At 45.2% G+C, this 12328-nt stretch overlaps 1 protein-coding gene across 2 annotated transcripts in view; it reads right to left on the reverse strand.

The window, feature by feature from the left end:
* XPA (XPA, DNA damage recognition and repair factor) overlaps window positions 1-5540 on the reverse strand; it is a 28709-nt gene extending 23169 nt beyond the window's left edge. For both annotated transcript variants that reach the window (XM_028145972.2, XM_008141874.3), the window contains exons 1-3: window positions 5354-5540; window positions 2543-2653; window positions 1666-1771 (exon numbers count right to left, since the gene is read on the reverse strand). In XM_028145972.2, the coding sequence (XP_028001773.1) occupies window positions 1666-1771; window positions 2543-2653; window positions 5354-5525 (389 nt within the window). In that variant the 5' untranslated portion in view covers window positions 5526-5540. The remainder of the gene's footprint in view (window positions 1-1665; window positions 1772-2542; window positions 2654-5353) is intronic.
* Between the last annotated feature and the right edge of the window lie 6788 nt (window positions 5541-12328).

Here is a 12328-nt window from a genome sequence, read left to right on the forward strand (position 1 = left end):
CAAAGGGTTGGGGGTACAATTCCTGGTCAAGAGCATATACCTGGGCTGCAGGTTCCATCCCCGGCCCTGGTCAGGGAGGGTGCGGAAGGCAACCAATTGATGTTTTTTCTCTCTCTCTCCCATTACCCCCTACACTCTTTCTTTAAAAAAAAAAAAAAAAATCAATGGAAAGAAATATCCTCAAATGAGGATTAGCAAAACAAAAACAAAACAAAGAGTTTTGAGTAAAAGGCTATATGGAGAAGAGACTAACAGTGCAAAAGTGGGGAGAAGAAACCAGTTAAAGGATCACTACTGCAGTGGTCCGGGCAAGAGCTGATGGAGGCCTAGTCTAAGGTAATGGTGGGAGAAAGGATGAGAATATAATTTGAACATGGAGCCAAACAGATTTGGAATTAAACACGGAATAGCAGAGAACTAGCCAATGAAGGAAGTTGGCCTTTACTGAAGTAATGAACACTGGAGGAGGTACAGGTCAGGGAGGGAGACTTAAAATTGGAAATACCTTTAAGAAAGTAAATAATTTGTAAGTCTCAACTGAAGGAGGGGACAGGTAAACTACACTGTACTGAATTATAATCCTGGAAGATGTTGAAAGGAAACAGAAAGGAGTACTGTGTTCCTAAGTATGTGTAAATTTTACAAATATATTTTTACCACTAATTTTCTTAAATTGATACATCAGTTGCTTTCATTTTCTCATGGAAATAGATTATAAGTGCGAATTCAGTTTCCAAAGCTATTGATACTTCAAGGAGAGGAGCAATATTATGGACCTTAACCACTGTGTGCATTAATGACACTGTCAATGGGAACAGATTTTATCATTTATATTCCAATGGGTGCCAGAACATCTCCAGTCACCGATGTGATCATGAAATCAGAAACAACTCCATTCTCTCCATCTTCCCAGGATTCTGCCTACAAAAGCCAATGCTGACTGCTCCCAGTATCTGCAGCAGGGATGCTGAAAAGGCAGGTCCCCTGGCAGGTCAGGAGTTAACCTAGGGCTACAGGTAAAAGAACTGGGAGTAGGGAACAGATAAGAGAGCTAAGTAAGATTCCAAGATAGGATCTTAGGTGTGAAAGACACCAACACAGGACTTGGCTGAGGTAAACAGCAAGGAACAGGAGAACCATTTGGAAAGAATTATTCTGGGGTAATATAAAAAAGGGGATAAAGGCCAGGAGAAGAAGAAAAAGAATGACAGAAGAATGTGATTTTTCCTCATCTATATTCTTCCCTGGCTGTTCAGGAGAGTAAAAAAATGAATGGAAAGAACTAGGAGAGTGACTGGAGAGCTCTCTCTCATTAACGGCCCCAGTCCTTAGACCAAGGCATCAACATACACTGAGACAAGTAAGAAATAGAGATCCTTAGAGAAGGGTTAGGAACCTGCTACTGAGAGATGGTTAAAACCCCCAGGCCAGCAGAAAGAAAAAAAAAATAACTATCTATGGCAGAACTTAGGGCATTCCAATTTATGTGACATATAATTTTGATAAGCACAGGCTTCCTGTATTTCTTTGGCAAAATGGAAACCATAGAAATGTTAGGAAACTCCCCAAATAAAAATCATTATTACTAAAAAAAATATTAAATCCAAGTGCCTGTATGTAAACATTCAACTTTAGCAATTGAGAACATTGTCTGAAATAAAGTACCTGCAGTTATCACAAGTTGGCAAATCAAAGTGGCTCATAAGATAAGAATCCATAAATTCTCTACTACATTCTTCACATATTGCATAATCAAATTCCATAACAGGTCCTAAAGAAAAGAAGATCAATTCTTTAAGTTTTCTTTTTTGTGACTAGAATACATTTTCCTCTATTTTATTAGCTTCTCGACATGTATTTTATGCCTGACAAAATTTACATAAAAGACAAAATAAAACTTTAAGTAATCTTATATCTACTGAAAAAAAAATTTTAAAGGATAGAATAAAAAGGAAATAACATCAGGGGGAAAATCCCTATCAATTCATCAAGTGTTTTTGAACCCAAACACATGCAAGATAATTATTTACCATCAATTTGCAAAGAATTATACAAATTACTCAAAATTACCAACCTAGCCTGGCTGGTGTGGCTCAGTGGTTGAATGTCCACTTATGAATTCAAGAGGTCAAGGTTCGATTCCCAGTCAGGGAATCTGTCCAAGTTGTGGGCTCGATCCCCACTGCAAGAGGCAGCCAATCAATGATTCTCTCTCATCTTTGATGTTTCTTTCTTTTTTTTTTTTTTACAGAGAGGAAGGGAGAGGGATAGTTAGAAACATCGATGAAAGAGAAACATCGATCAGCTGCCTTCTGAACACTCCCTACTAGGGATGTGCCTGCAACCAAGGTACATGCCCTTGACCGGAATCGAACCTGGGACCCTTGAGTCTGCAGGCCGACTGCTCTATCCACTGAGCCAAACCGGTTAGGGCTCATCTTTGATGTTTCTATCTCTCTCTCCCTTCCTCTCTGAAATCAATAAAAATATAAATTTTTTAAATGACCCACTTAGATTCCTATTTTCTGAAAACACACTTTACCTGGTTGATGAACAACTTTTCCAACTGTATGTTCTTCTTCTCCTTCCTCTTCCAGAATGAAGCCTCCATGTGTATCAATTATCTTTGGGGCTGCTTTTATATTGGTCATGCCTATAAGAAATAAGTAAAAGTGGTCAACAAATGAGCTAGGTAAACCCATATGCTCCCTCCTGCATTAACAGAAAATTTCCTTAAATTTAATATATATATCAAACAAGACAAGGAATGTCCACTATAACCACTTCTATCCAACATTATATTAAAGGTTCCAGCTAGTGCAATATGACAACAAAACAGGCATAAAGGTTGGGAAGAAGTAAAACAGTCTTTATTCACAGATGATCTAATTATGTAGGTAGAACATGCACAGGAATGTACAATTACAATTAAAAAATAACAGCCAGGGCCCTGGCCAGTGGGGCTGTTGGTTGGAGCATCCTTCCATACTCTGAAAGGTCACAGATTTGATTCAGTTTCGGCATCTGCCTGGGTAAAAGGTTCAGTCCCCAGTTGGGGGGGCATACAGGAGGCAACAGATCAATGTTTCTCTCACATCAATGTTTCTCTCTCTCTCTCTCTCTTTCTCTCCCCCCCGACCCTTACTCTCATTAAAATCAATAAAGGCATATCCCTCAAGTGCAGATTTAAAAAATAAATAATAAACAAATAAATAGCACCTAGAAAGAGACTTCTGGTCAAGATGGTGATGTAGATAAAATCGGTACTTGAATCCTCCCACAAACACATCAAAATTACAACTATAGGAAAACCATCATTCAGAATTGCCCAAAATCTAGCTGAATGGAAATCCTACAACTAGGGATTTAAAGCAGCAGCCATGTGACCCTGGTAGGAGGGGCAGAGACCCAGAAAGGGGTGGTCCCACACCCACGCGTGGCAGATAAAAATTACCTCAATTGTGGAAGTCCTCCCTTAGGAATGAGGGGTCCCAGACCCACACCAACCCCCCAAGCCCAGGGTTATAGTGCCAGGAAGAGAGGCCCCATAGCGGATGGCTGTAAAAACCAGCAGGGATTGTGGCTGAACAAGATGAAGGGTTGCTGGAGTCCCAGGCAATTCTTCTCAAAGGGCCCATGCGCAGACTTACTCGGACTCATTCTCCCTGAGCTTCAGTGCTGGGGCAGCAACTTGAAAGGAACCAGGGACGTACAAGGAGGAAATGAATTGTCTGGCATCAGGGTCAGAGCCAGGGGAACAGCTGTCTGCCAGACAAAAGCGCGCCCTAGCCGGTTTAGCTCAATGGACAGAGCATCGGCCTATGGACTGAAGGGCCCGGGTTCTATTCCAGTCAAAGGCATGTACCTCGGTTGCAGGCTCCTCCCAGGCTCGGGCCCTGGTCAGGGCTGTGCAGGAGGTAATCAATCGATGTGTTTCTCTCATTGTTTCTCGCTGTCTGTCCCTCTCTCTTCCACTCTCCCTAAAAATCAATAGAAAAATATCTTCACATGAGGATTAACAACAACAACAAAAAGTGCTAGCAGAAGCCATCGTTCCTTTTCTGAGACCCCGCACCCCACCCCCCAGGCCCGAGCCATAGCTGAGTCTCCATCAACCTGGCTCATACTGTGTCTAACCTGCCCTTGTGATTCTGAGGCCCTGCCCCACACAACTTCTGAGCCCACCCAAGGTGTTTTCAGTGACTTTTCCATATGAACGGTCTGCCTGGACTCATGCTTTTTGTTGTTGTTAATCCTCACCCAAGGACATTTTTCCATTGATTTTTAGAGAGTAGAAGGGAGGGGGACAGAGATAAAGAGAGAAACAGAGGATGAGAGACACGTCGATTAGTTGCTTCCCATTTGCAACCCAGGGCCGGGGATCAAACATGCAACTGAGGTACGTGCCCTTGACCAGAATCGAACCTGGGACCTTTCAGTCCGCAGGCCACTCCCTATCCACTGAGCCAAACTGGCTAGGGCCTGACACATGCTTCGGACCTTCCTAAAATCTCTTAAACAAGCAACATCTGGCCTCAGAAAGCCTGGTACCTCTCACTGAGTGGCCCTAGGCCCGGCACTAGCAGCACTTGTGCCCAACATAAAGGTGAGAGATGCCTAGTGTAGCAGAGGCAGCCAGAGGGGCGGAGGGGACCTGATCCCAATGTCAGATGACCTGAGTTCTAGTGCTGATTAGCCTTGTGCACTTGCGGGGATGAACCCCTAACAAACCTCTTTCCTTTTCTGGTCCTCAATGAACACTTCATTAAAACAGATTCCAAACTTTCCCCTAATCCTCTTCCCGGTTAGCTCTGAGAATCAAACGAGCTCATTTGAAACACGTGAAGCGCAACAGGTGCTACTTCTGTTGGCCCCACACAGAAGGTAGCTAACGTCCGTCTGCTCCTTTTGGCGCCCTGAGGTAGCAAGCCCCTGGCTGGGTACGGAAAGTGCCCTCAGCCGCCCTTTGAGGATGAATGAGGGAGCAGGTGCAGATCGCTGACATGGTGAAGGTCTAAAAGTTTTATACAAGGACCACCTCTGGTACCTGGAAGCTGCAGGAAGAGAACAGAGAGGGGCAGCCGAGGAGCTGACCGGCACTGGCGCGCCCCACCTGCCGGCGAGTGCAGCGGCTTTCCCACGCTCAAGACCGCGGCAGGGCAGCCCCGGGCTGGGAGTCAGGAAGCCGGGTTCTACCGCGGAACCGTCCCGTGGGCGGGGACAGCTCGCTTCGACAAGACCCTGAGCGGACCCCCCAGCCACCCAGGACAGCGGGAGGGGCTCGACGCCACACAAGGGACCCGGCACCTGGTCCCCCAGCAGAGGGAAAGGGCAGCGCCGCCAGGACCCAAACCTCCGGTAGCCGCAACCGCCGTCGCCGGGTAGGGCCGGGCCGCCAGCCGGGCCTGGCGCAGCATCAGCGCCCGCTGCCGCTTCCGCTCGATGCTCGCCCGCACGGAGGCAGGCAGCTCCGCCGGCTGCTCTGAAGTCGCCGGCTGCGGCGAAGTTTCCTCGGCCGCCGCCATCTCCAACCTCAGAGAACCTGGTCTCCAGCCCTGCGCACGCGCACGCGCAGGCGCCCCCGAGCAGCCTCGGCGGGGAAGCGCGCCTGCGCGATGGGAGGGCGGAAGGGAGGAGCGGCAGGCGGAGTCTGCGCGCTTGTGAGGACCGGGAATGGCGGCCAGTTTATAAACTAGGGGGAAAAGCGGTACCCAGGTCGTTTTCTTCGGGACTTGGTCATCTTTAAAGTAACAGTTTCGGTTGCCGGTTTAGAATATAGGCTTTGGAGTCAGACCTAGGTTAAGTCCTACTCTGACACCATCTGCGTGATCTTGAACAAGTTACTGTATTTAACCTGAATTCAGTAGTAAAATGAGGATAAGTACGGAACACTTCCTGGTTGTTGGGAAGATTAGATGTAAAGACTTTCAACACAATGCCTGGCACAGAGTAAGCTTCCAAAAATGACAGCAGCTGGTAGTAATGGTAGTGTCAATCAAGAGAGACCCGGGGATGATGGATCTGACTTGCCTTTGGACAGAGCCTTAGGCTTGAAATGGGAACACCTGCGTTCAAACGCTCACTTGCTGTGTGATCTCAGGCAAATGCAGAGCCTGGTACCAAGGTTGGTATACTAAGTGTACCGGTTAACAATGCGGATTCTTCTCAAGAGATGGAGTTACACATATGTTGATATATATGCGATTTGATATGTATGCTATTTTGTTGTATTGCTCCTTCAGATGACCACTTGTTCCGATCGATGGCACACGCACTTTCTGAGCAGCCCTTCAAAACGTACGAAGAAGTGGAAAATTGGGTCTCTGAATGGTTTGCCTGAAAACAAGAAAAGTTCTATTGGGATGGTATCCACAAATTACCTGAAAGATGGGGAAATACGTAGCTAGTGATGGACATTACTTTGAATAAAGCACTTTTGATGTTTCTCTTGAAATTATCCTGTTTTCTTTTATTACAAAATCCAAATTATTAACCGTAATAATTAATGCAGATTCATTATTAACCGGTTAATAATATGGATTAACTATTAAGCAGTTAATATTGTGGATTAGCTATTAACCAGTTTAAAATGCAGACTATTAACTGGTTAAAAATGTGGATTAATTTTAACCGGTTAATGTGGATTAATTATTAACCAGCTAATAGTGTGTATTACCTATTAACCAGTTAAAATGCGGATTAGCTATTAACCAGTTAATAGTGTGAATTAGCTATTAACCGGTTAATAATATGGATTTTGTAATCCAAAGAAAACACGATAATTTCAAGAGAAACATCAAAAGTGCTTTATTCAAAGTAATGTCCATCGCTAGCTACACATTTCCCACATCTTTCAGGTAATTTGTGGATACCATCCCAATAGAACTTTTCTTGTTTTGAGGCAGACCATTCAGAGACCACTTTACACCCAATAAGATGACTAGAACTAAGAAAAACAAAATAGTAAATTGACAAAGATGTGGAGAAATTGGAACCCTCACGCATTGTTGGTGGGAATATAAAATGCTGCTATATAAAACAGTTTGGCTATTCTTCAAAAAAGTTAAATATAGAAATACCATATGGGTCAGCAATTCCACAACTGGGTATATATCCAAAAGAATTGACAACAGAGTTCAAACAAAAACGTAGACACAAATGTTCATAGCAGCACTATTCACAATAACCAAAAGTTTGAAATTACCCTAATATCTATCAAATGGTGGATGGATAAGCAAAATGTGGCATATCCATACAAAGAAATATTATTCAGCCATAAAAGGAAGAAAGTACAATACATGTTAAAACATGGATAACCCTTGAAAACATTATACATTCCTTTTATAGGAAATATATGAATAAGCAAACTCAAAGTGACAGAAAGCCAATTAGTGATTGCCAGGGGCTGAAGGAAGAGGGGACTGGGGAATGACTGCCTATGAATATAGGCCTTCTTTTTGGGGTAATGAAAATGTTTTGGAACTAGATAGTGGTGAATGGGCCCAGGCGATCGGTGGAAGTTAATGAACCTGGTCAGGTGTGGGACTTGAGCAAACTGGAGTGAGGGCACCTCTTAAAAGAGTCAGCTACTGCCCTAGCCGGTATGGCCCAGTGGACAGAGCATCAGCCTGCGAACTGAAAGCTCCCAGGTTCGATTCCGGTCAAGGGCATGTACCTTGGTTGCAGGCACATCCCCAGTAGGGGGTGTGCAGGAGGCAGCTGATGGATGTTTCTCTCTCATGGATGTTTCTAACTCTCTATCCCTCTCCCTTCCTCTCTGTAAAAAAGCAATAAAATATATTTTAAAAAATAAAAGAGTCAGCTACTACACAGATCCCATGGGTAGTTGTCAAGACAGAATTTGGGCCCACTATTGCCAGATTGCCCAATGCTTCAAGAAAAGTAACTGCTTCTCAAACTTTAAGCACAGACAAGTCACCTGGTGATCTTGTTAAACTGCTGATTCTGATTCAGTAGGTCTGTGGTAGACCCTTAAGAATGTGCATTGCTAACAAGCTCCCTAGTATACTGTAGCTCCACTAACCACAATGAATAGTAAGAGTCCCACTCGCAGGTTCTCAAACTTGGCAGCACACTGGAAGCATATGAGGAGTTAAGCCAGCGCATGCTTAGGCCCTACCCCCAGAAATTCCAATATCATTGGTCAGGGATGGGATCTGGGCATTGGAATTCTGTAAAGTACCCTCCTTACCCTACCCCTTTACCCTGACATACTTCTAATGGGCACCAAATTTGAGAGCTAGAACCCTGGGTGACCCTTTTAGACTCTATGCAGCTCTAAGAGTCGCTGGGGCTATGCAATATTTCTAAAGAACAAGGTAACAGTTCTTCCCCAAAGTAACCTTTTGAGAATAATTAGCCCCTAGGGCCTCCTCCCCAACAAAGCATTCGAACAAAGCACAGCTGAGATGCTGTACAAGCCCTAGTGTTTCGTAACTCTTGACAACCTGTTGGGTCTCCTCTTATCGGTAACTCCCTCTCCTCCGGCTTCCTGGCCTTTGTTAGAAAGTTTCATGAAACTGGGTCTGAATGGTTAGCTGACGCCTCAACCACGCTAAAAAGAGGCACCTTTAGAGAAAGGAAAAAGAGTGCATGCCCCGATCTGTACATCTCACAGGGTGACGGAGGCCGTAGGGCTTGCCCGGAGCGCAGCGGCATGAGTCATCTCCATGAGGGCACAAAAGGAAAGCAGGCAAGGAGAATGGGCCAGTGGATGTATTCTTGCCTCTCCCCATTTCCAGTCTCGGGGAAAACCTGTGACTACGTCTATCTTCCTGCTTTGTACCTCTCTCATCTCCCAGACCAACTGTGATCCCTGGCTGAAAGAGGGGTGATTAACAAAGCACAGAAAGAATGGAAAGCCCTGACCCAAGCCTGAAGCGCAGCAGGCAGGTAAGAATGGAAGCCAGGAAGGGGAATGAGAAACTTGGCAGTGTTTCCTGACAGGGCCTCCTGTCTAAGAGCGTTACTGGGGTTATTCATGCCGAGATGACAGGATGTGAACATATTTGTCTTTATTATCTAGTAAATAGTACGTGTGTGTGGCTTTCTTTCTTATTTTCATTTTCACCCTGATTCCCTGGGGCTGCACCCCTTAATGTGGTCACTTTGAACATAGTTGGCATCAGTCCATAATAGGAGAACATCTGGTGAGAAGGAGCACGCCAAGGGGGAAACCGTCTGGGACAAGGATGCAGAAACACAGAAGTCAGTCTGATCCTGTTGACTTAAGCTGTATTGATTTAGTAATCCAGGAAATGCAGTCCCTTTAGGCTGTGATTGACCAGGCAAACACTCCTGGAGAAATTTAGATTTCAATCTCCATGAACCAAAAGATAAAGGGATTAAGAGGGGGGGAAAAAACATCATATTGGAAATTTGATCAATAAAATGTCTGCGTGTGTGCAAAGGGATTTAGGAAACATCTTAAAGACTCACAAGGACTTCCTTTCCAAAAGCAATAAGGGGTGGGAGGGCCCAAATGATTCAACTAAGGACAGGGCCTAGGAAAAATGACTGTCAGCACTGGAACCCAAAATCCTTTGTCACTCCCGGACCTTCCATACTCTGCATTCCCCAGATCCTGAATACAGCCCAGGGGACCTTGTGTCTTACTGCCTCTTCCGAGAAGCCTGCCCTGACTTCCTCCTCTGGCTGCCTATGAACCTCATATATGCTGGTGCTGTGGCACTTACCACACCTGCTATCCTTACTAGATTCTCGGGTCCTTGAGAGCTGGGACCATCTGATTTACCTCACATCTCCGCGACTTAGCTCGATGTCTGGCACAGAGTAGCTGTTGAGTAAATGTCCGTGGAGTTAAATAGAATGGTCATACTGACTAAGCCTAGTTGGATGTTTCACCAGCACTGAAAATTCAAGGTCCACAGCTGAACCCTACAACCACCTTGGTTCTGCTTATACACCTGCAGTGGTAAAGAATACTCCACTTCAGAACAGCCTATTCCACTGCTGTCCAGCTTTAGCCATTACTTACTGCGATAACAATAGTAACAATAATAACAGCAAACACTTATATTGTGCTCGTGGTTTCAAAAGCATTTTAAATGTATCTCATTTTTATAACTACTTAGTGGGTATTTTCACTCATCTCAGTTAATAGATGAGACAACGAAGGCATGGAGATGTTAAGTAACCTGTTCAAGATGACAAGAACGAAAGCAGCGTCTGAGCTGAGGGAGGTGTTCTTCTCACTGTTTTGGCTGTTCAGACCACATCTGGAGCTTGTGCCCCCTTCTGGACACCACCGGGGGAATTTGAGCCATGGTGTGGCCAGATTGGAGGGAAGGGCTAGGAACCCTATCACAGGAAGAAAGTGCAGGGAGGAAGGCTAATTCAGAAGGTTCATGATCAAGGTGCCAATCTCCAAAGGACTGGGGCAGAGGGCACAGAGGCGGGCTGCAGCCTTTGTGCTCTCGCTGAGCTAGAGATTCGCGGCGGTCTCACTGGGCAGGGTTTCTTCTCCCTTCAGATCACCAGACTCATGGCCTTCTCTTGTGGCCCCACGTCTCTGGAGTTGAAGACAGAAGTGGCAACAGGATGATAGTCTGACCCAAGGTCCATGCTTCTGGGACAGGAAAGCACCAAAGACCCTACAGGGAAGCAAATTCAAGTTGTCATGGGGCCCAAGCTTGTAATGGAAACAAGTGAAGCTAGTTGGGCACTGGCCTTTTAAATGTACAGAAATAGTTTCACTTCCACAGATAAATATGTCAGACCTATTTTCCTTACAACCAATGACTTGGTCTTTTATTTTTCCTTTTTTTAAAAAAATATATATTTTTATTGATTTCAGAGAGGAAGGGAGAGGAAGAGAGAGAGAGAGAGAGAGAGAGAGAAACATCAATGATGAGAGAGAACCATGGATGGGCTGCCTCCTGCACGCCCCACACTGGGGACCGAGCCCGCAACCCGGGCATGTGCCCTGACCAGGAATTGAACCCCAACCTCCTGGTTCCTAGGTCGATGCTCAACCTCTGAGCCACGCCAGCTGGGCTATTTTTTCTTTTTGACAAAGATGTAATAAGAAAAATGTTTTTACTTTTGTTTTTATAATAAAAACAAACAAACACACAGCATATGTGCAATGAGAAATGGTGTCACCAGGCATCCTTGTTGCCAGGGCAACAATAGGGAGCTGAGGAGGCAGCTGTGACTCGGCTGAGGCAGGTCCTATGAGGCTAAGCCTTCCATTTTGTTAGAGGAGAAGCTAGAAATCTGGGTTTTTATATAAAACCTTCCAATTTCTAAATGTTAACACTGACGCTTAAAAAACAAATGCAAGCTTGATTGAAATCGCTCTACAACATCTCTGCTGTGTGGTCTTCCTAGCTCTGCTTGCTTATCCCTGGGATTGGAGCTCACACCCACAGAAGCAGCCTTCTGTCCATGGACTGCTCTCACTACGAGGAATAGATTTCTCACTATAAGTCAAAATTGATCACTTTATAGAACACCAGCCCGACCACCCCGACCTACCCAGCCTCTGCATTAGTCCTAACCCTAGACTACAGCCTCTGGGCCACTTCATTCATTCATTCATGCAATCATTCATTCACTCATTTGCATGTGCGTGTGTGTGTGTGTGTGTGTGTGCGCACGCACACACACACACACACACACACACACACACCAGGGACTAATTGCACAGCATCTGTTGAATTCGGTGAATCATGATGCAAGTTACCTATGAGTAGAAAATGTGTTTTCTTTATCCCTGAGTCTCTTGGAACCTCCTTATCACATAAGGCCTGGAACAGAGAAAAAGGCCCAGAGAATCCTCAGGTGGGAACACTGTGTTCCTCTGGCTGGGAACACTGCAGCTTCCCAATTCCTCCTCTGGATAAAGGCTGTCAAGAAAGAAGCTCCTTGCAGACCTTACGTGTGCCTCTCCTTCTGGGCAGCAGCCCAGCCCAGTGACTAGGAACAGCATTTCCTGGCCCTGTGGCCTTAGGCAAGTCACTGATGTCCCAGCCCAGGCTTCCCCATGTGTTGAATAGGAGCGTTAATGCCTACTTCGTGGCATATTTTGAGGTTATCCTTTTTTAAAATATATTTTTATTGATTTCAGAGAGGAAGAGAGAGGTAGAAACATCAATGATGAGAGAGAATCATTGATGGGCTGCCTCCTGCACATCCCCTACTGGGGATGGAGCCCACAACCCAGGCATATGCCCTTGACCGGAATTGAACCTGGGACCCTTCAGTCTGCAGGCCAACACTCTATCCACTGAGCCAAACTGGCTAGGGCTTGAGGTTATCATCTATAAATTGTTTTAAGTGGGAA

Source organism: Eptesicus fuscus, chromosome 15 (assembly GCF_027574615.1).
Source record: "Eptesicus fuscus isolate TK198812 chromosome 15, DD_ASM_mEF_20220401, whole genome shotgun sequence".
NCBI lineage: Eukaryota > Metazoa > Chordata > Mammalia > Chiroptera > Vespertilionidae > Eptesicus > Eptesicus fuscus.